The sequence below is a fragment of the Macrobrachium nipponense genome, chromosome 19 (assembly GCF_015104395.2).
Source record: "Macrobrachium nipponense isolate FS-2020 chromosome 19, ASM1510439v2, whole genome shotgun sequence".
In the NCBI taxonomy this organism is placed as follows: Eukaryota; Metazoa; Arthropoda; class Malacostraca; order Decapoda; family Palaemonidae; genus Macrobrachium; species Macrobrachium nipponense.
This window is the reverse complement of record NC_061088.1, coordinates 59,155,448-59,177,765: the sequence shown is the minus strand read 5'-3', so window position 1 is coordinate 59,177,765 and position 22,318 is coordinate 59,155,448. Positions and strand designations below refer to the sequence as shown.

Sequence of the window (22,318 nt, the reverse complement as noted above, 5' to 3'; positions counted from 1 at the left end):
CCTGAGAAGAAATGAACAAAAGTTAAGTTGTTGGTCGGTTTCCTATAAATACTGAATTTACATTGAAATGGTTCTCTATGTATCAAAACACCTAAGAAAGGGAGGCAATTGTCTTTTTCTAATTCTAGAGTAAACTTAATTGATGGTACCTGGTTATTTAATTTAGAGAGTAAATCATTTACACCAATACTGACAGGCAGAACAGCTTAAATATCATCAACATAACGATACCACTTTACAGGAATATAAAAGGGATTTTGACGAAGGAAAAATCTATTTCTGGGTGATTGGCTCGTGTCGCCCTATGAAACCCCCCCTTTTTTGGTTTGTTCCCCCCCTTGCAGGACAAGATGTTTTTAGATTAAGGATGTCCGCTAGGGGCGCTGCTGTCCGTGGCGTCCTCTAGTAGTAGTAGTAGCGGCTGCATCGCCCGTTGGTATCGGCTCTCTCTTGGGGGGATTCTGATTGGAAGTTCTAATTGGTGATTGTCTCGTGGTAGTGTTCCACACTCGCCCCTATTATCATACCGACACTTCTTTTTAAGAGTGAGCGAGTCAGTTTTACTGACATTTTCTTAATTTTGTTTTTCTCTGGTAATTTTAGATTAATTTTACCTAGAAAGAATGATATTAAGGATCCTTTCATAGGGCGACACGAGCCAATCACCCAGAAATAGATTTTTCCTTCGTCAAAATCCCTTTTCTGGGCTCAGCTCGTGTCGGCCTATGAAAGAGTACCAGAGAAACAGACAAGATGGGAAAAAAGGAACAATGAAAAGCAGTGTAAAATGATGGATATAATATAAGTAAATCAATTACAGCATACAAACTAAGCACTTACACTAACTTATGTTAAACAGTAAAACAATAGAACGTTAGTAATCTTAAAGTACTTAAATGGTAATTAAAGTAAATTACAGAGATGCATGTAATATAAACAAACAAAGGGATTTACTTAACATATTTACAAAATATACAAACTCATTGTGTCCTACCCTAGCATAAAAATAAGGGCAGGCACACTGAAGTCCATCATTAATACAAGTATGGCAAAATATATACAAACACATTGTGTCCTACCCTAGCATAAAAATAAGGGTAGGTACACTGGAGTACATTATCAGTACAAGTGTGGATGTCCCTAGCAAAAAAATAAGGGACAATCCACTATATGATTCAACGGCTAAGGCTATGATATTCGAGTAGCCTGGCGATAGGGTGAGGCATGTTGGATGATGTAGGTAGAAAGGAGACCTGGATCTATACTACAACTACTATACAGTATCAGGGGAAACAATGTTTCCCGCTGCTACTGCTGAAAACTTTAAAGAATCCAACGACTTTAGATAATGCCGTTTAAAGACTGTCGGGGATTTCCATCCAGTATACTTTCTAAGATCCTCAAAGTCCATATGTTGAAAATAATTAATTGAGGTGGCTACTCCCCTGATATCATGTGCTTTTGGGAATGACTCAGGGTTGGCTTGTTTAATGAAGTAAAGGATTTGCTGTCTAATACCTTTCACTGACAAAGTACCACCTTTTTCTCTCATGAAGAGAGCACCTGAGGATCTTGAAGAAGTACGAGATAGAAAGGCTCTAAGAGTTGACACTGGGCAGAGAGAAGGATCCTGTGGAAGTGGGATAACCTTCCAAGGAGCCCACCTTGCAAGAGGATCCTCATTTTTGGCTAAAAAGCTACGATCCGGAGCAAGTAGAACTTCTCCTGATGGGAGGAATTCCACATGACCCGCATCCCTGGATAGAGCCGACAGTTCTGAAATTCTGGCTCCTGAGGCTAGGCTTAATAGGAATAATGTCTTCCTCAGGAGCATTATGAATGTACAAGATGAGTTGTCAGTATCTGAAGCTAGTTTGAGGACATCATTCAAGAACCATGAAACTGTAGTAGGCCTCTGAGAAGGTCTAAGTCTAGCACAGGCTTTAGGGATAGATGTGAAATAAGATTCAGTCAGATCTATCTGAAACCCTACTTGAAAGATTTTCTTCAAAGCCGATTTATGAGTGGTAATCGTGCTAGCTGCTAAACCTTTTCAAAACAAGGATCTGAAAAAGGATATAGCCAAATTAACTGTCATGGTTGTAGTGTTCGATTCTCTCAAGAAAGATGCTAATTTTTTAACAGCTGAGTCAATATTGTCTAATGGTTGACTCTCTCTTATCTGATTCTAGGAAGAGAATATTCTGTGGATCAATATCAGCATCTTTATTAGCCGCAAACTTCATGAAGTCCATAAAGTTAGGGTCTGGAGAATTCCTGAGGAAGCGAACACAGTCCTCATTTGTACTGATTGTGATAGCTTGGGATTGGGGATCCGTTGAGGTCGGAGACCCAATTCCAGAAGAAGAGGATACCAGTTGCTCTTGGGCCAGTCCGGTGCAATCAGAGCTACTATCCCTTTGAAAGACCTTAGTTTGCTTAGGACTTTCAAGAGAAGATTCACTGGAGGAAAAATATAAATTCTCCTCCACTGATTCCAATGCAACGACAGGGCGTCCGTGGCATAAGCCAGAGGGTCCAGGTTGGGGGCCACATAGCAAGGGAGCTTGTGGTTCGCTTGTGAGGCGAAGAGATCCACTTGGAGACCTGGGGACTCTCCGGCTTACCCACTGGAATGACCCGTCGTCCAGAGACCACTCTGATTCCAGAGGAACTGACCGGGACAGGGCGTCTGCTATCACATTCCTTACTCCTGCCAGGTGAGTGGCAGACAGATGCCATTTGTGTTTGTTTGCTAATGCAAAGATGGCTATCATGACATGATTCACATGCTTGGATTTGGACCCTCCTCTGTTGATGCAATGAACTATCACTGCACTGTCCAAAACTAGCCTTAGATGAGACTTCTTCGGGGGAAGCAGTCTCTTCAGAGTAAGAAATACTGCCATTGCTTCCAACACTGTTTATGGTGGGAGCTGGCGAAATTGAACTGACCAAGTCCCCTGAACCTGTTTGAACTGAGAGTATCCCCCCCACCCCACCCGGACAGGGATGCATCCGTGTGAATGGTTAACACTGGGAGGGGATATTGAAGGGGTACTTTCTTGGCTAAGTTCTTTACTTTTGACCAAGGCCGTAGTTGGTTGCGGAGGATCTGTGGGATTACTGACAACTTGTCTCGATATTGGAGTTTGCTCTTGACCGCCAAATTCGATTTATATCTTTCAGCCTTGCTTTCAGAAGGATATCTGTTACCGAAGCAAACTGAAGAGACCCTAGGATTCTCTCCTGGTTTCTCTTGACGTTTGCTTGCATTTGAGAAATTGTCTGACAGATTTTGCTATTTCCTTCCGTTTGGCCACTGGAATTGACAGATTGTGGGAAGACAAATCCCATTGGATTCCTAGCCACTGAAAACGAGATTCCGGAGTAAGTCTGGATTTCGTTTTGTTTATCTGGAACCCCAGATGTTCCAGAAAGTGAACTACCTTTTTGGTGGCTTTGAGACATTCCTCGACTGTTGGTGCCCAGATCAACCAATCGTCGAGGTATGCTGCTACCATGATTCCCTGAGCTCTCAATTGTTGAACAACCGCACTTCTGCTATTTTTGTGAATACCCATGGGGGCTACATTCAGACCGAAGGGCATCACTTTGAATGAGAATGTTTGATTTCCTAGCCTGAATCCTAGGAATGGGCGGAAGTGCCTGGCTATAGGGATATGATAGTATGCGTCTGTAAGATCGATGGAGCATGTGACGGCTCCACGCGGAAGTAAGGTCCTTACTTGCGAGAGGGTAAGCATCTTGAACTTGTCGCAACGAATGAAAGAGTTTAGCTTTGACAAGTCTAAGATTACCCTTCTTTTTGTTGAGCCTTTCTTTGGCACGCTGAATAAGCGACCTTGAAATTTTAGATGCTTGACTCTCGCAATAGCTCCTTTCTGAAGGAGTTCTTCCGCGTAATCTGTCAATTCCTTTGACGGTATCTGGTGGAATGATTTGATTGGAGGAGGATCTTTGATCCAACTCCAGCCCAATCCTTTGGACACTATGCTCTGTGCCCAATTGCTGAACCCCCACCTGTGGCGGAAGAGGAACAGTCTCCCCCTCCTACCTGGGGAGCCTCATTGTTGATGGGCGGGTTGGTTTTACCACCACGCCCTCCTCTGAACTGCCTGCTCCTTGTACCCCTTCCTGCGCCACGCTGACGAAAGTACCTCTCGCCCTACCTCTCGGCTGATTGTAGCCTTGAGCCTCATATGCGGGGTTGAAGGCCGGCGAGATAGCGTAGGAGGTGGATGGCTGAGATTGAGGGGGCAACAGGAGGATAGGCTGATTCTGCTTTGAACTAGCAGGTTGTCCTTGTTGGGTAACAGGGACCGCCTGCACAAATTGCTGCTGTTGCTGGAGTTTTTTAATATGGCTGGAACCTTTCTTACCAGCCTTCTTTCGGTTTTCTTACCAGCAGTGGGAACGGACTCCTGTTTCCTCTTCGAGGAAATACCCCACCTAGCTCTAAGGCTCTGGTTGAGCCTAGCAGCTTCGTGGTGTACTTCGTTAACCGCGGACTCTGGGAAGAGATCCGCTCCCCACATGCTAGAGGCCAAGAGTCTATTCGGCTCATGCCTAATGGTACACTCTTGTAGAACATGCTTTCGGCAGTTCCTCCTAGCCTGGAAGAAGTCAAAAGCGTCCGTTAGAACCGTCTGGAACTGAGATTTCGCCAGAATCTTGAACAGCGGTTCCGTAGCATAAGAAGAAGGGCAGCCATTTCGCGTAAATTATAAGGGAATTGAGGGACCTGCCAAACCTGGTTCGGCGCGTCAAACTCTGCCTGGATTAGGGAATCCGGCAGCCTTGGTAGTTTCTCGCCGAACTGGTCCATGGCGCAGTCCGGTTTGAGCTTACCAAGCGTGAATGTAGCTGGCAAGTTCTCCCACAATTCTCCGAAAGCCGGGAAGAGTGGAGAAGTAGACTCCGCCTCCCTCAACTGTGGGATGGGCTCATCCTTGAGGACTGCCTGAAGGGACTTCTCCACTAATTTCGTGGCGAACGGAAGAGAAACCTCCTCTTCCGTCGCGAAAATAGTGAAGGGACTCTTGTAGGCCTGGAGTTTGGTGTCGTACACTCCCAGTCCTCAAGGCAGTGAACCCATTCCCGCTGAGCATGATCTCTACTATATAGGACCGACTCTTAGAGATCTTGTCTTCCCCTCGTCAGAGCCGTTGGCGTCAGCCTAGCATAAGCGATGAAAGGCTGCGTCAGACCCGGAGGGTAAAACTCGAAGTCCTCAATCCTTCGAGTTCCACACTCCGGGATAGAGATCATCCCATCCTTGAACGGAGCGTAGGCAGCTACTCTCCATGGGTTCTCCATAGAGAAAGCTGGCAAAGAGTCATATGGCGGGAGTTGAAGAATCCCAGTGCTTGACGCTGGGGAGACTGGAGGAGGGACCTGAGATAGCCCAGCTACTCGGTCCTCATTTTCTCTCATCCTGTTAGAGAGATCTTGAATGACTGGCCTGACTGAGACAGAGTGGTTTGACAACTGTGCAAACATCTGCTCGAACCGTGTCCCCAGGGCGGAGACTTGCGAGCCAACCAGCTCGCCCACCTGTTGCATCACGACTGCTGAGAAAGCAGAGGGATCAAAGGTGCTAGGACCTGCTACCCCTACCGGCGTAGCCGGAGTGGAAGCGGTGGGGGCGGGAGAAGGCAGTGGCTCGGCGGGAGCGCGAGCCTTCTCCTTCGAAGCCTTGCTTCTGGAGCTCTTTGGGTGAGAAGAGCTCGGCTTCGCTTTCACCGCATCGGCGTAGGAAGTCGACGACTTCCTAGCCGAAGAAGACGAAGACGACTTCTTCGAAGTTGTCTTGGCCAGAGTCTTCGGTTCTCTCTGTCCCTTCACCTTTTGCGGGTACGAGAGAGCGGGAGAGCGGGTAGGGATTCAGATCCCACAAGCCTTGGAATGAAGCACTAGAAGAGGGGACAGGAGAAGATCCAGAAGCACCCAAGGAAAGACCTTGGGCGCCCGACACACCTACCTCAACCAACAAATCCTCCACCCCTACCGCCATAGGTTCGATGTTAAGGTCCAGGGCAGCGACGTCCGGGACCGACTCCTGGGAGGCTACGACCCCAAAGGATTGCTGGAGGTCTTGCTGGATGGTAGGCTATCAGCCGGGGTCAGCGGACAAGGGGTCAACGTAACCGGTCGACTTGCCTGCGGGGAAGATCTGGACGGCCAGCTTCTTATCCAGAATGTAGGGCTGGCCTTTGGCGGCGTTCTTCCCGAAGCCGCCCACCCACGCTTTCAGGGTGGCGAGGGCGACTTCCCTCACACCAGTAGCCTGAAAGAAAGGCGAGATTAGCTTCCAATGGTGGAACGGGGTTAACAAACTTATGACTAAAAGTTGTTAGTAAAATGATAAGTAAGCCTATAACGGACTTACCCCATCTCCCAGCTGACCGACCAGGTCGTAGCAGATGGCGCAGGCTTCAGGGTGCCAGACGATCATCTCGTTGTAAGATGTGGCACAGGGGGCGTGAGACCTACACTCATCGTGTCCACAGGGGTCGAACAGCGTCGCGTTACACGCTGGGACCTGACAGTTGGTAGCCTGTAAGTGGAAAGATACATGAGTACCAGGTAAACACTTACAGTCTAACAGATGCTCCGCTGGTGCCGGAGCGATAAAGTTAGATTAAACCAGAGCCCCGCCAAAATACGTGTGGTAACCAGGTTGGTTGTGTGCTCTAGGCTATAGCTCCGCTGATGGCGGAGACACAAAAGAGAAACCAACCAGGAGTGGTGGTAAAAGGAAACCACGACGTAAAATGGCGGGGATGGAAGATAAAATTAATCATATAACACAATTCATTGTAAAATTAGGGTATATCCTTAAAAATAGTAATAATAAAACAACCTCCCTCCGCCCGTCTACTAGAAGAGTGCGCGGGTAAGAAGCAAGCTCTCTTCCGGTAGCGGGGGAGAGATGTAAGGATATAGTAGGCAAGCAACCGACCACTAGAGGTGCCCACCCCGCTCGCTAGCGGAGCCAGTAACCCATAACCAAAGGTGCCCCGGCTGCGACGGAAGGCTCCTTTCGTATAGCGAGGCAGGTGGCTGAGCAACTGGGGAGGGGGGAGGAAGGTCTCGGTGTAACACGGCGGGAGCGAGAGAGGGGGGGAGGGATGGCCTACTCCTCCCCGCCTCACCAACTACCGCATGGAGACTCGGTACCTCATGAGTGGTCGCCCTATACCCCCCGCTGGGAGGAACCCCTGGCCGCCTCAGAGAAGTAGTGAGAGAAGGCAACTGAGGTTGTCATGACAACCAAGGGGTCCCCCAGCTCCTCCCTATACCATAAGGGGAGGGCGGGGGCAGGGTAAGGTGCGATGGGACACGTGACCGCAAGAGGCCTAGGCCGCGAGCAACACAACCGTGAGAGGGCCACGTGAACCAGGCTGTACCAATACAAGGAACAAGCACCTAGGCTAGCCTAACACCCTAAATGTAATAAATAATACATCGAAAAGATGGAAAAGACACTTTTAGTAAAAGAGATAGAAGCCCAGGAGGAGGCAGACTGTTCCAAGAAACAGAGGCCTACTCGGAGTCAGCGATAGCCGATGAAGAGCAAGAGCCGGGATGCTGGGCCGGAATAATAAAAATAGCCCTAAATACCAAACTAAGAGAAATGGTAGGAGGGCTGAACTAGCTAAAACTCGATGTAAAAACAATGAACGTAATATAGTAAGCCCATAAGTATAAGAAGTCCCAGTATGGAAGACCGGGAATTCTTACGAGGCAGCATGGCGCCGCCACGAGACAACCAGGGAACCGTATATGACCTATTTAAGAGGAAAATACTGGTACCCGGAAGATAAAAATGTGGTAAAATATTACTTATGAGTTACTTAACTTAGCCGTGGCAATAGCTGAGCGTTCCATGGTAGAATACAGTGGTAAATCCAGAAATAGCACAGCACAAGGAAAATTGGCGTCTTGACGCTAGCGCTAAAAATTAAGGATGTCCGCTAGGGGCGCTGCTGTCCGTGGCGTCCTCTAGTAGTAGTAGTAGCGGCTGCATCGCCCGTTGGTATCGGCTCTCTCTTGGGGGGATTCTGATTGGAAGTTCTAATTGGTGATTGTCTCGTGGTAGTGTTCCACACTCGCCCCTATTATCATACCGACACTTCTTTTTAAGAGTGAGCGAGTCAGTTTTACTGACATTTTCTTAATTTTGTTTTTCTCTGGTAATTTTAGATTAATTTTACCTAGAAAGAATGATATTAAGGATCCTTTCATAGGCCGACACGAGCTGAGCCCAGAAATGATATTAGGTAAGTAGCGTTTTTCAAAGAATTCCATGTACAGGATTGAGAGTAGTGGTGATAAAGGATTTCCCATTGCCATGCCAAATATTTGTTGATAAAATTCACCATTGAATATAAACTTACAATCACAAATGCACAAACTCGTGAGTGAAATAATGTGACTTATAGGTAGAGGTAATTCATGCTGAGTTAGTTCATTACTAAGATATTCTAAAATAGAGTCTATAGGGACTTTAGTAAAAAGAGAACATACATCAAAACTAACGAACCTTTAATTGCACCCATTGTTTATGCTTGTTTGGGAAGGTTACTCATCTTCCAGGTGTGTCGGATTCTAGGTACTAATCTCTTTATAATCCCTATCTGTCAGTTGTACGAATCTTCATGTATTGTCTTTTCCCTCATGTATGTCAGTTTCTGCTTAGTAAAGGACGTTTAACATCGAAAGGTCTCGCAGATCCTCCTTCGTTTATTTTTCCTTCGTGGCATATATTTATATTTATATATATATATATATATATATATATATATATATATATATATATATATATATATATATATATATATATAATATATATATATATATATATATATATATATATAAAATATATATATATATATGATATGTATATGTATATGTATATGTATATATATATATATATATATATATATATATATATATATATATATATATATATATATATATATATATATATATATATATATATATATATATATATATATATATATATATATATATATATATATATATATATATATATATATATATATATATATATATATATATATATATATATATATATATATATATATATATATATATATATATATATATATATATATATATATATATATATATATATATAATATATATATATATATATCTATATATATATATATATATATATATATATATATATATATATATATATATATATATATATATATATATATATATGTATATATTATATTGTATATGTATATATGTATATAGTATATATGATATATATATATATATATATATATATATATATATATATATATATATATATATATAATATATATATATATACAGTTATTGCTTTCAAACAGTCAAACAGGTAAAAACCAGTACAGCAAGTAAAGCATACCCTAGCAATCTACACCTAACTGGCTCCCAATTTTAACAAATCCAATGAGCACTAAAAATCTGAGAAGTACCAAAAATCCAATATGGCAATAGTCAAATCTGGAGCATCTTATTAGTAATCCAACATTATGTTAAGAGCATGCAACATTTGAAATATTACTTAAATCATACGTAATTGCATACACACAGCGTAATTCTAATGGTGCTCGTTTTACAACAACAAAAACTGCATATTTCTCATAAAACTCATTATACAACAACAAAAATGATATTTCTCCCACAAATATCTGGTAATCATGTATACCCTCTTTGGCTATCTACATTTAAATAATGGACAACCCTCAAAATGTGAATTACAATATAAACCTGAGATTTTACCAAAATATACTGAGCAAACCTGAACTACCTCATAATTCATCAAACAGTAACTGAGTAAACAGACAGTTCTTAAAATTTCAGCTTTGCAATTAACTGCAAAAAAATGATGAGATTTTTCATAATGCCTAATACAAGCAAAGTGCTAATTATCATAAAAATACAACCACTATCACAAAATCATCTGGTAAAGAAGAGTGTGGTGGATGGATGAACAGACATATGGAGAACTTTTATTTACCTAAATGCTTTTCAAAAAGTCATAATACAAATAAACATGGAATTTCCAACTGTAATGATTAAGAGTTTAGCAGATACTTAATAGCACTTACGATATACCAAAGGTAACTTACAAATTTATCTGATGTCAAATGCGCGAGTCTCTGGTTAACTTCTTCCACTAGCTGAGGATCAAGCAGTTCTTCACCAGCAGGATCTTGTGACTGGAAGAGAGCTTTCCAATTTACACCTTCTGAAGCTTTGCACAATACTATTTCAAGGGTTCCATCACCTGAAATTTACAGAAAGTTTTGATATGAAAATGGGACTTTGAAATAGCAAAAATATAAATAAAAACAACTACAATTGTAAACCTTAACAATGGAAATGTACACCATGGATTCAAAAGAAACACTCAGAAAAGGTGAACTGAAAAATCATAGTAAAATGTGGAACCTTACCTTTCGAGTGAGACAATCTCCGAAAGTGGCGAAACACATTAAAAATGTCAGGAAACATAAACTAAACTTTACGAAACACATTAAGGGGGCCGGCCGGAACCCCTATGTATGGTGGTATAGGGTGAAAAATGCAAAGTCATGAAAAAATTCATGGAGCTTCATATGGCAATTGAGAATACGTTTACGAAATATTTCGTCAAAATTCCTCTTACTTTCGTAGTTACAGGGTAATTAGTAAACATAACTCAATAAGCCTAAAACATTCATCCGTACAAGAAAATGCAATATTTCTTCTGTTATCGTAAATTTTGATAATTATTGGCGAAGAAATTGTGAGAAATGGCATCTGTAGAGATTCCCTGGCTCGCATAAGCGAGTATCTGGTTCAATCATGAATCAGTTGGACCACAGACTTCAAGTGGATTACACGTTCGAGTTTCACCTAGTGACATTCGCTTGCTTTTACGTATGTTTATGTATGTTTCGGCAAGAAGTTCATCATGCCAATGAGGAAAAGACAAGGAAAACATCTCGCTAACATACAGACGAAGAAAAATCGCTCAAGTATTTTTACAGAATATCATAATATACGCGTAGTTAGTGAAGAGAGAGGTGAGGGTTGCTTAGTAACGCCCCCTTCTTGCCTGACAGCACACGTCACACTGTGCCCAAGGCTACGATCTTTGAGCAAAGAGATCTTCATTTATGATAAATAATATAGTTTTGGTTTTTTAATACCCAAAATGGAATATGAAATTCATAATAATCATGATTTATTAAATTGTCTTTGTAAAAAGAGAGTACACCTTCGAGTCTCACCTCTGCCATTCTCTTGCATTTACGTTTGTTTATGTTTGTTTCGGCAAGAATGCCAAAGAGGAAAACACAAGGAAAACATCTCGCTAACATAGAGAAGAAAATTCGCTGTAATAAGCCGAGTTAGTGAAGGGGAGGGAGGGGGTTACGTAGGAAGGAGTGCCCCATCTTGCCTCAAGCAGTCCCCCAGGCTACGATATATGAGCAAAGGGATCATCATTTATGATTAAATTATGATAAAAAAAATAGTATTGGTTTATTAATACACAAAAAGGAAATATACATTCATAATAATCATTATTTATTAACAATGTCTTTATAGAAATACAAAGGAAAACTTTGAACGCCCGTATCTCAAAACTATACTTATTGACCTTCAAAATCTATCTCCTCACTTAGTTTTAAAGCTATAACATTGGAATTTGGTATATAACTCAGAAAGACATTATAGAACAATCAAATAGAGCCCTTATTTCCAATTTTTGTTTCGTTGTTTTTTTATACATTTTTTTCTCGTGATTTATAGGGCTTATTTTTTTACCATATTGAAAAATTCATATCTAGCAAAAAAATGACTTTTAGAAAAAAACTCTCTATTTGATTGGAGGTCTACATCAGGTCTATATATGGTAGTAATCCCAGGTCTTAATATTAAATATCAAAGGAAGAGATAGAATTTGAAAAATGGTTATTTTCGGGATAAATTGCCCTGGCGTCAAAAAACCGAAGGTCAGAGGCAAAAATCATATGCGGTTTGGAGATGTCCCAAGTCACCTTATTTAGTGGTATGAATGTCAAAGTCCTGTCGTTAAAAAACGGCATTAGCTGGCCGGCCCCCTTAACAAAACTGTAACACTTAACTTTACAAAAAACTTAAAATTATTATTATTTTTTTTTCTTTACATTTTTTTTTTTTTTTTTTTTTTTTTTTTTTTTACAAAATTTCAATTTCTTCACCACTTTCAACTTTCTGTTTTTTCGTAGTATCAACTGGATCTTCCTTTTTGCTTACTCCTACTAAAGGCCTCTTTAAAAAGTAACTATCCAAGTAAGATTGCTTCTGCCTACTTTACACAATGTTCCTGAAACGGCTCAGGCAAACGTCATCAAACTGCGCAAGCATACAACCTGTGTAAGCCTTTTCGGGGTGTCTCTTTTCTACAAATGATTGCACCTTATGAAAAGCAGCTAGAGCATCCTTAATTTCTGCCGCTGTCATAGGGTAGTCCTCCTCCTCCTCCTCCTCGCCACTGCTAGAGAACTCTTCTTGAACGACGTTATGTTGCATGGCTTCCAACTCCTTCAGGTCATCCGTCGTAAGCTCCTCTTGGTGCTCCTCGAGAAGGTCATTGATGTCGTCCTCGTCGACGACTAGCCCCATGGACTTGCCGAGTGCAACGATCTCATCAAGATCTGGTTGCGAAACAGTTTCTGGATCATCAACTGTTTCTGAATCTGCAGCACCAGCTTCGCTCACGTCGAATCCCTCGAAGTCTCAGGTGGATACGGCATCAGGTCAGAGTTTCCTCCACGAAGAATTCAAGGTTCGCCTCGAAACCTCCTGTGAAGCTTGATCGATGAGTCGGATGTATATCACAACATCGAAATGCTCCTTCCAAAATTCACGCAAGGTGAGGTTTGTGGTACAGGTGATGTCGAAACATCTCTTGAAAAGATGTTTTGTATACAGCTTCTTGAAGTTCGATATCACTTGCTGGTCCATGGGCTGGAGGAGAGGGGTGGTGTTAGGCGGAAGATAATGAACCTTGATAAACGAATACTACGCTAGGATATCTTCCTCGAGGCCAGGAGGGTGAGCAGGGGCATTGTCCAACAACAGCAGACATTTCAGAGGGAGGCACTTCTCTTCCAAGAATTTCTTCACTGTCGGGCTGAAACACAGATTTACCCACTCGGTGAACAAAAGTATCGTTACCCAGGCTTTCGCATTAGCCCTCCACATCACTGGAAGCTTCTCCTTTAGCACTTTGTGGGCCTTGAAGGCTCGAGGAGTCTACAAATGATAGACAAGTAGGGGCTTCACCTTGCAATTCCCACTGGCGTTCGAACAAAGTGCGAGCGTAAGCCTGTCTTTCATAGGCTTATGCCTGGGTAGCTTCTTCTCTTCCTCCGTGATGTACGTCCGACGAGGCATTTTTTTCCAAAAAAAGCCAGTCTCATCACAATTGAAGGCCTGCTGAGAACTGTAGCCTTCCTTGATTGTCATCTCGTCGAATGTCTTAATAAAGGCTTTGGCCATTTTCGTGTCCGAGCTGGCCGCCTCCCCATGCCTTACCACTGAGTGGATGCCAATCCGTTTATGGAATTTTTCTAACCACCCATGAGAAGCCTTGAACTCTGGGGTTGGCGTCGATGTCCCTTCTCCTCCATCATCTTTGGCCTGGCCAATCAAATCGACGAAAATAGCGCTGGCCTTGTTGCAGATTGCCGTCTCGGTTATCGTATCGCCAGGGATTTCTTTGTCTTTTATCCATACAAGAAGCAGCCTTTCTATCTCGTCGTGCACGTGGCTCCTCTTGCTAGACAAAATAGTCACGCCCTTGGAAGGTGTAGCTGCTTTGATGGCATCTTTCTACTTAAGGATGGTGGATTTCAGCTATATTCCTTGGCGATCACACTCAATCGCATGCCAGCTTCATACTTTTTAATTATCTCTATCTTTGTCTCCAAATAAAGCATCCTCTTCTTTCCTACTTCAACTTTCTTGGGACCCATGACTACGTATATACTGTACGTAATTAAGTTATGAAGTACGTATACGTATGTAGTAAAGTTCTCACACAACACGATAAAGTAGTACTACAATGAAATCACTAATGAATTTACGTTAATAAACTAAATCATATAGAACGAACGAATTCCGCATGCTTACGATAACGATGATGCCGCCAAGTGGCCGAAAAAGCACGCAGCTACGTAGATGCATGATGGGATCATGGGAGAGATGCTGACCAATAGGAAGCAGGATCTTATGGCGGTGACTAGCATCAGGAACCAATGGGAGAGCGGGAGGATGGTGGCGAGTCTACTCAGTTGGTGGCGCGCAAGTTTTAAAATTGTTATCGGTGGTCCGTGCGAATCTCGGAACTTTACAGCAACAACCTTTCGGATCCTGAACTATTTTCATATGTAGAGCAAAAAAAATCTTTGTATTTGCTTTAGTATGTCGAGTTTTTCGTAAGTTGAGCCTTTCGTATGTCGAGGTACCACTGTACTTACGTTATTAGCTATGGGTCCTATGAATGTTGCTGAAGTTCACGGAAAGAAGAGGATGCTTTCTATCGAGAACGAAGATGGAGATAATCAAAATGTTTATGTTTTCTGCCATTTGTTAATGTGTTTTGTAAAGTTTAGTGTTAATGATTTCTGCCATTTTTTAATGTTTCGTAAAGTTAAGTGTTCATGTTTTCTGCCATTTGTCCTCCTCCTCTGTCGCCACTTTCAGAGATCGCCACATTCGAAAGGTAAGGTTCCACATTTTACTACATATGTACGTACATGTGCGTAAAGTATTTCTTGTACCATGTACAGTAATACACTTTATTTACAGGTACGTACTACAATAAAGGTTATGTTAGGTATTGAATGGTCCAAATTGTTGTATTTCATTGTTTATTGGTCAATTTAGCTTTATTATAAAATTTACTGTGGTGTTTTTGTAGGGCTTGGAACGAATTAGGCCATTTACATGTGAAACATAGTTCAAGATAAGAAAAACTCAGGTTATGAAGGCTGCTTCGGAACGGATTAATTTCGTATCCTAAGGCACTACTGTACTGTCTCTATACATGAAGTATCGGCGTCATGATCACCTAAGGATGATTGAGCAGCATATTTGTTTTTATATTGTTATTTCAAGTACATATTACATTTCTGTTTTCTAAACAAGCATCAGATATTTGGGGAACCTTATTTTTTAACATATTTTTATATGATCATTTCTGCTTGGGTCAAGTATCCCTCTAACTTTTAACTCAAGCTTAGCATCTTTTGATGCCATTCCAGTTCTACTCATCAGTAGTTTTAATTCTGTAATGTACATATAGAATGGGCATTCTTTTGACTTTGCATGATGAGCAAGTTCACAATTAGCACATTTAATATTTGGGCAATTCCACTCTATGTTCTTCTGAACCATACACAGCACATATTTCTTTATTTTGGCATTTCTTGAATGTGTGACCAAATTTACAACATTGTTTACATTGCAGTGGTTTCGGTATGTGAGGGCGTACTTCTCTATTTTGACCAAGCACTTTAATCTCTGCTGGTAAATTTTGGCCTGTAAATTTGATCTTTGCTATTTTGATGGAAACTTCCTGGTTTCTTTTGCTTGGAATTTGATATAACTCCAGGTCATGAATGTTATCGTATCTTAATTTGAGTGATCTAATGTAATATTCTTTTCTGGCAATTCCTCCTCATTTTCAATTTGAGGTGGTACAACTGTACCCTGGATATAGTTAAGCATGTCATGAATTTTCAGTTACATTTACCCCTTGAATTTCTTTATGTTCGGAAATGTTTCTGACTGGGCTTTTGTTGTAGATTCAATCAGCCATTCATTAAATTTCAGTGCTCTGAAACTCATTTCTCTAGTTGGGTGTAAGCTTAATAATCTGTTCTTTAAAACATAGGAAGAAATTTACCTCTCTGTTTTGAGAACAAGAAATCTGGACCAATTATCTGTCCCCAAAATATGGCCAAAATGAATTAATGTTGGGTCGGGTTTGTACATTTTTCTTTTATCATTTCTTATTAATGGCTCACATGGTGCCATCGTTGTTATGGTAGGCTTATTGTCTTGAGTGAATCCAGTAATCAAGTCTAATTCCACGCTGGGGTCATCAACATTAGGGCTAATAAAGGGATTTTGACGTAAGGAAAAATCTATTTCTGGGCGATTGGCTCGTGTCGCCAGCGAAATCCCACCCTACCCATCCCTTCGCCCAAGATTGTCTGCTAACTTCAGGATGGCCACCAGAGGCGCAGCAGTCGGCAGCATGGGATGGAGTAGTAGTAGTACGAGCTGCTCACTCTGTGGGTCGGCTCTCCTCATGGAGGGTTTTTGTAGTGGGAGATTTCTATTGGCATTTGGCTCGTGGTAGTGGTCTCACTCGCCTAGTGTTCATACCGACACCCTCTTGGAGGGTGAGCGAGTCAGTTATACTGACCTTTTTCTTTATTTTATTTATTCTCTGGTATGTGTTAGTACATTTACCCTAGAAATAATAGATTAAAGGATATTTCGCTGGCGACACGAGCCAATCGCCCAGAAATAGATTTTTCCTTACGTCAAAATCCCTTTTCTGGGCTCAGCTCGTGTCGCTGCGCGAAATCGTACCAGAGAAATAGCACAAGATTGTAAACAAAAGTAATAAAATAAATCAGAATAGGTCTCAAATAAAAGAGAAAATAAATATAAAAAGAATATAATTGCTAAAAAGATACATATACACAGTGATACAAAAATAGAAATATGCTTAAATTACACTTAATTCTAATCATGTTTCTTATCATAAGGTAATTTACATATGTACAGAGGTAAAATGGCTTACATGTAACAAAATGGTATCTGTGTAAAGGCATGTATCAAAAATATAATAGCAATTAAATTAATCAAATGAACAAATTAATCAACAATGATAATATATAAGGAATGTATATGACTTAATATACAAAACCCGTAACCATTATAAATAAGATGTATCCCCTAGCATAAAAAAGAATAGGGGAGGGGGTAACATCCATGAGATCAATATCTATAATCATCTGCGAGTGTCCCTAGCAAAAAAATAAGGGGCACCCACTACACCATCATAAAAGCAGCTAAGACACAAGGTGAATGTAAAAATGAACACGGCAAGGAAATAGACGAACTGTTGGGTGAGGCAGGTAGAAAGGAGGACTGAATCTTCTACTACAAATTAGCTAGAGTCAGGGGAACTATGTTACCCGCTGCTACTGCTGAAAATTTCAGAGCTTCCAAGGACTTAAGGTAATGACGTTTGAACACTGTCGGCGATTTCCATCCGGTATACTTTTTCAACTCATCAAAGTTCATATGTTGGAAATAATTAATTGAGGTGGCTACTGCCCTGACATCATGTGCTTTCGGGAAAGAGTCAGGATTGGCTTGCTTAATAAAGTACAGGATTTGTTGCCTGATGCCTTTAATGGATAAAGTTCCACCTTTTTCCCTCTTAAAGAGGGGACCCGATGAGGATGAGGAGGTCCTGGACAGAAAGGCTCGTAAGGTTGAAACTGGGCAAAGAGATACATCTTGTGGAAGGGGTAGTACCTTCCAAGGTTCCCACCTCATCAAAGGATCTTCATTCTTGCTAAAAAAGCTACGTTCCGGAGAAAGTAGACTTCCCCTGTGGGAAGGAATTGAATATGATCCGGATTCTCTGGATAAAGCCGACAGTTCTGAAATTCTTGCTCCTGAAGCTAAGCTTAATAAAAACAGGGTTTTTCTTAAGAGCATTATAAACGAGCATGTGTCATTATCGGTTTCTGAAGCCAGTTTTAGAACATCGTTTAAGAACCATGAAACTGACGTAGGCCTTACAGAAGGTCTAAGTCTAGCACATGCCTTAGGAATAGACGAGAAGTAGGAATCCGTCAAGTCTATGTTGAACCCAAATTGAAATATCTTTTTCAAGGCTGACTTGTTTGTCGTAATCGTGCTAGCTGCTAAACCTTTTTCAAATAAGGATCTGAAAAAGGATATAGCCGAATTAACTGTCATGATTCTAATATCTGATTCTCTCAGGAAGATTGCTAACTTTTTTGACAGCAGCATCATACTGTCTCAAAGTTGAATCCCTTTAAATCGGATTTCCAAGAGAGAATATTCTGAGGGTCAATTTATTCCGCATCCTCTTTTTGCCGCAAACTTCATGAAATCCATAAAGTTTAGGGTTTTGAGAATCCCTGAGGAAGCGAACACAGTCTTCGTTTGTACTGACTGGGAGAGCCTGGGATTGGGGATCCGAAGAGGACGGAAGGCCCAGTTCCAGAATTAGAGGATACAATTGCTCTTCGGCCAGTCTGGGGCTACTAGAGCCGCCCACTTGACCCTTGAATGTCCTGAGTTTGTTTAAAATAAAACTTCATGAGAAACGATTCACTGGAGGAAAGACATAAATCTTCTTCCAGTTGTTCCAATCTAACGGCCAGGGCGTCCGTGGCATAGGCCACAGAGGGTCCGGAGGTTGGGGGTACATAACACGGCAGTTTGTGATTCGCTTGAGATGCGAAGAGATCCACCTGTAGCCCTGGAACTCTTTGAAGGATCCATTGGAACGAACTGTTGTCCAGTGACCATTCCGACTCTAGGGGCACTGATCGGGATTAGCGCGTCTGCTATGACGTTTCTCACTCCAGCTATGTGAGTGGAGGAGAGATGCCAACTGAACTTGTCTGCCAGGGAGAAGATGGCTACCATGACATGATTTAGATGACGTGACTTGGAGCCTCCTCGTTTATACAATGTACTACCACTGCGCTGTCCAGAACTAGCTTTATGTGGGAGTACTTTGGTGGGCGCAACCTTTTTAGAGTCAAGAACACTGCCATTGCCTCCAGTACGTTTATATGGAACTGACACGGACTAGAGGTGACCAAGTTCCTTGAACCTTTTTTGACCTGGGAATACCCTCCCCAACCGCTTAAGGACGCGTCTGTGTGGATGGTGATCCCTGGTGGAGGGAACTGAAGGGTACTGACACTGACAAATTCTTGACTTTCGCCACGGCCGAAGTCGATTCTTTAGAATCAGAGGGACTGAGGATAGTTTGTCCCTGGACCTGACATTTGCTCGTGAGCGCCAGATTCTGTTAGGTCTTTCAGTTTGGCTTTCATTAAGACGTTCGTCACTGATGCAAACTGGAGAGAACCCAGGATCCTCTCCTGAGCTCTCCTTGACGCCAGTTTGTGACTTAGAAATTGCTTGACTGACTTCGCTATTTCTTTCCTTTTGGTTGATGGAATCGACAGAGTATGGAGGATAGATTCCATTGAATGCCCAGCCACTGAAAGTTTGACTCTGGAGTGAGTCTTGACTTGGTCCTGTTTATCTTGAAGCCTAGATTATTTCCAGGAACTGATCACTTTCAGTGTAGCTCTGTTGCATTCCTCGACTGTTTGAAGCCCAGATCAACCAATCGTCGAGATATGCTACTCACCATAATCCCTTGTGTCCTGAGTTGTTGCACTACCACTTCCGCTAGTTTCGTGAACACCCTGGGTGCCACGTTGAGTCCAAAGGGAACTACCTTGAAGGAGAATGCCTGGTCTCCTATCTTGAAACCCAGATACGGACGGAAAGTGTCTTGCAATAGGGATATGATAGTAGGCGTCTGTAAGATCGATAGAGGTGGTGACGGCCCCCACGGGGAAGTAAGGTCCGCACCTGCGAGATCGTGAGAATCTTGAACTTGTCGCAGCGGATGGCTAAGTTTAAGCGGGACAAGTCTAAGATTACCCTTCTTTTTTGTGAGCCTTTCTTTGGCACGCTGAACAAGCGACCTTGAAATTTTAATCTCTTGACTCTCGCTATAGCTCCTTTCTGAAGGAGGTCCTCCGCGTACTCTGTCAATTCCTTGGAAGGAAGTTGACGAAAGGTCTGGATGGAGGTGGGTTCGTCAACCAGCTCCAACCCAGGCCTTTTGACACTATGCTCTGAGCCCATTCGCTGAAGTTCCACCGGTGGCGAAAGTGAAACAGCCTCCCTCCTACCTGAAGTTCTTCATTGGTTCTGGTAACCGCCTCGGCCTCCTCTGAAGTGCTTTCCCCTATTAAAGGGCCTCCCGATCCTCTCCCACGAAAGGAACGCTTACCTCTGCCTCCCTTTACCGAGCGGTCATACTTCTGTGAAAGCTTGACTCTCGAAGGCTTGATTGTAAGCTGGAGAGATGGCGTAAGAGGTGGAGGGCTGAGGCTGAGGGGATATCACATAAATTGGCTGTGATTGAGCTTTGGAGGTGGAAGGTTGGGCTGTTTGCACTAAGGGCACCGCTGGGGAACTTGCTGAGGAAAGCGTGGCTGCTTTTTCTGGTAAGGTTGGGAAACGTCTAGGTTTCCTCTGTCCCTTACCCTTTAGGTGTTAGGTCTTGCCTCCTCTTAGCCGTAAGGCCCCAACGGTCCTTAAGGCTCTGGTTCAGCCTCGTAGCCTCTGACTGGACTTCCTTCACCATAGCTTCTGGGAAGAGATCTGCTCCCCAGATGTTAGACGAGAGTAACCTATTCGGCTCATGCCGAATGGTTGCCTCTTGTAGGACATGCTTCCTACAATTCGTTCTAGCAGTGGCAAAACTCAAAACATATCCGACTGTACCGTTTGAGTCAGGGATTTCGGTGGTCATAGAGCCTTAAAAAGCGGTTGTCTGAGCCATAGGCTATGGTTGCTACCTCGGTCATAGCCATAGAGTTAATTGACCTGGCTAATCGCGATTTCGCGTCGAATTCAGCCTGAATAAGGCTATCTGGGAGCCTGGGTAGCTTTTCACCAAACTGCTCCATAGCACAGTCCGGTTTGAGTTTGCCAGCTGAGAAGGTGTTCGGCAAGTCTTCCCACAATTCTCCGGCTGAGGGAGTAACGGAGATTGTGGGATCTGCTTCCTTCAATTGAGGCATGGGTTCCCCCTTCTGGCCGCTGGGATGGTAGACCTCGCGATCTTTGTCAGGAACGGGAGCGGGGTACTCTCATCCATTGTGAAAATGGTAAAGGGACTCTTAAAGGGTTGTATCTTGGTATTAGAACAATCCATGTCCCCCTCTAACACCTGAGCCATTCTCTCTGAGCCTGGTCTCGTGAATAGAGGACTGTCTCCTTTGGTACCCTATCATCCCGAACCATGGCTGAAGCTGTAAGCCTTGCGTAGCCTATGAACGGAGCTGGGAGGTCTTCCGGGTAGAACTCGAAGTCCTCTATCCTTCGAGGTTCCAAATTCCGGTTATAGAAATGAGACCGTCTTGGAAGGGGGCGTATGACGCTACTCTCCATGGATTGTTCATCGAGAACGGAGGTAGCGAGTCATACGGAGGAAGCTGAGTTCCACTCGTATTGGAAAGTGGAGGAGAGGCTAGAGGGGCTTCTCTCAGTCCGGCTATAATGGAGTCCTGGGAAGTAATCCTATCCGACAATCGAGAGATCATTTCCGTTCCATGCTACTCTTTAGGGACCCAACAGGTCGCCCACCTGTTGCAACAGGCCAGCATTGGAGTCCAAGTCCGGAGCTGCTGCGGAGTGGAGGGGTGGCTCTGAATCGGAACCAAGGGTAGCGGAACTGGTGACTCTGCCGAGTGCAGATCTCTCTCTGGAGGATTTACTCCTCGAGACTTAGAGCCGGAGCTAGAAGCTTTAGACCTGTCTGCTCCGGATTCCCAGCCGAGACTTACGAGGAGGGATGACGCCGAAGTCCGTCTTCTTTTGGACGAACGACGACGTCTTAGTCCAAGGATTTCACTGCTTGACCCTTGACCTTAGGTCTAAAACCGAAGCGTCAGGAGAGGTATACAATTCATCACCTGTAAAGCCTTGGAAGGATGGAGAGGTTGCAGGAGTAGAAGAAACAGTTACGCCCAAGGGGTGACCCTTGGGTGTCCACCTTACCTACCTCGACCAACAGGTCGTCTACACCTACCATAGGTTCCACATTAATATCTAAAGTCGCGACGTCCGTGGAAGATATCCTGTCTTGGTCAGTTAATGAGGCAGCCAGCTGTTTGTTGGATGAAGGCGATAGTCGGGGGCCCCCCGCCTCTACTGGGTCGACGTATCCTGTCGCCTTGCCTCCGGGGAAGATTAACACCGCCAACCGCATTCTCCTAAGATGTAGGCATCCCTTGCGGCGTTCTTCCCAAAACCGCCGACCCAGGCCCGCAGGGTTGCCAGTGCGGTATCCCTCACTGCCGGCGCCTGAAATAGAGGGCGTAGATTAATTTGAGAATCACTTAAAAACTAAAACTTA

The 22,318-nt window shown here is 43.0% G+C and overlaps 1 protein-coding gene across 1 annotated transcript in view; it reads right to left on the bottom strand.

The window, feature by feature from the left end:
- LOC135211839 (nudC domain-containing protein 1-like) overlaps positions 1–22,318 on the bottom strand; it is a 285,976-nt gene that overhangs the window by 82,268 nt on the left and 181,390 nt on the right. The window contains exon 8 of the mRNA XM_064245051.1: positions 10,179–10,336. Coding sequence (XP_064101121.1) covers positions 10,179–10,336 — 158 coding nt within the window. The remainder of the gene's footprint in view (positions 1–10,178; positions 10,337–22,318) is intronic.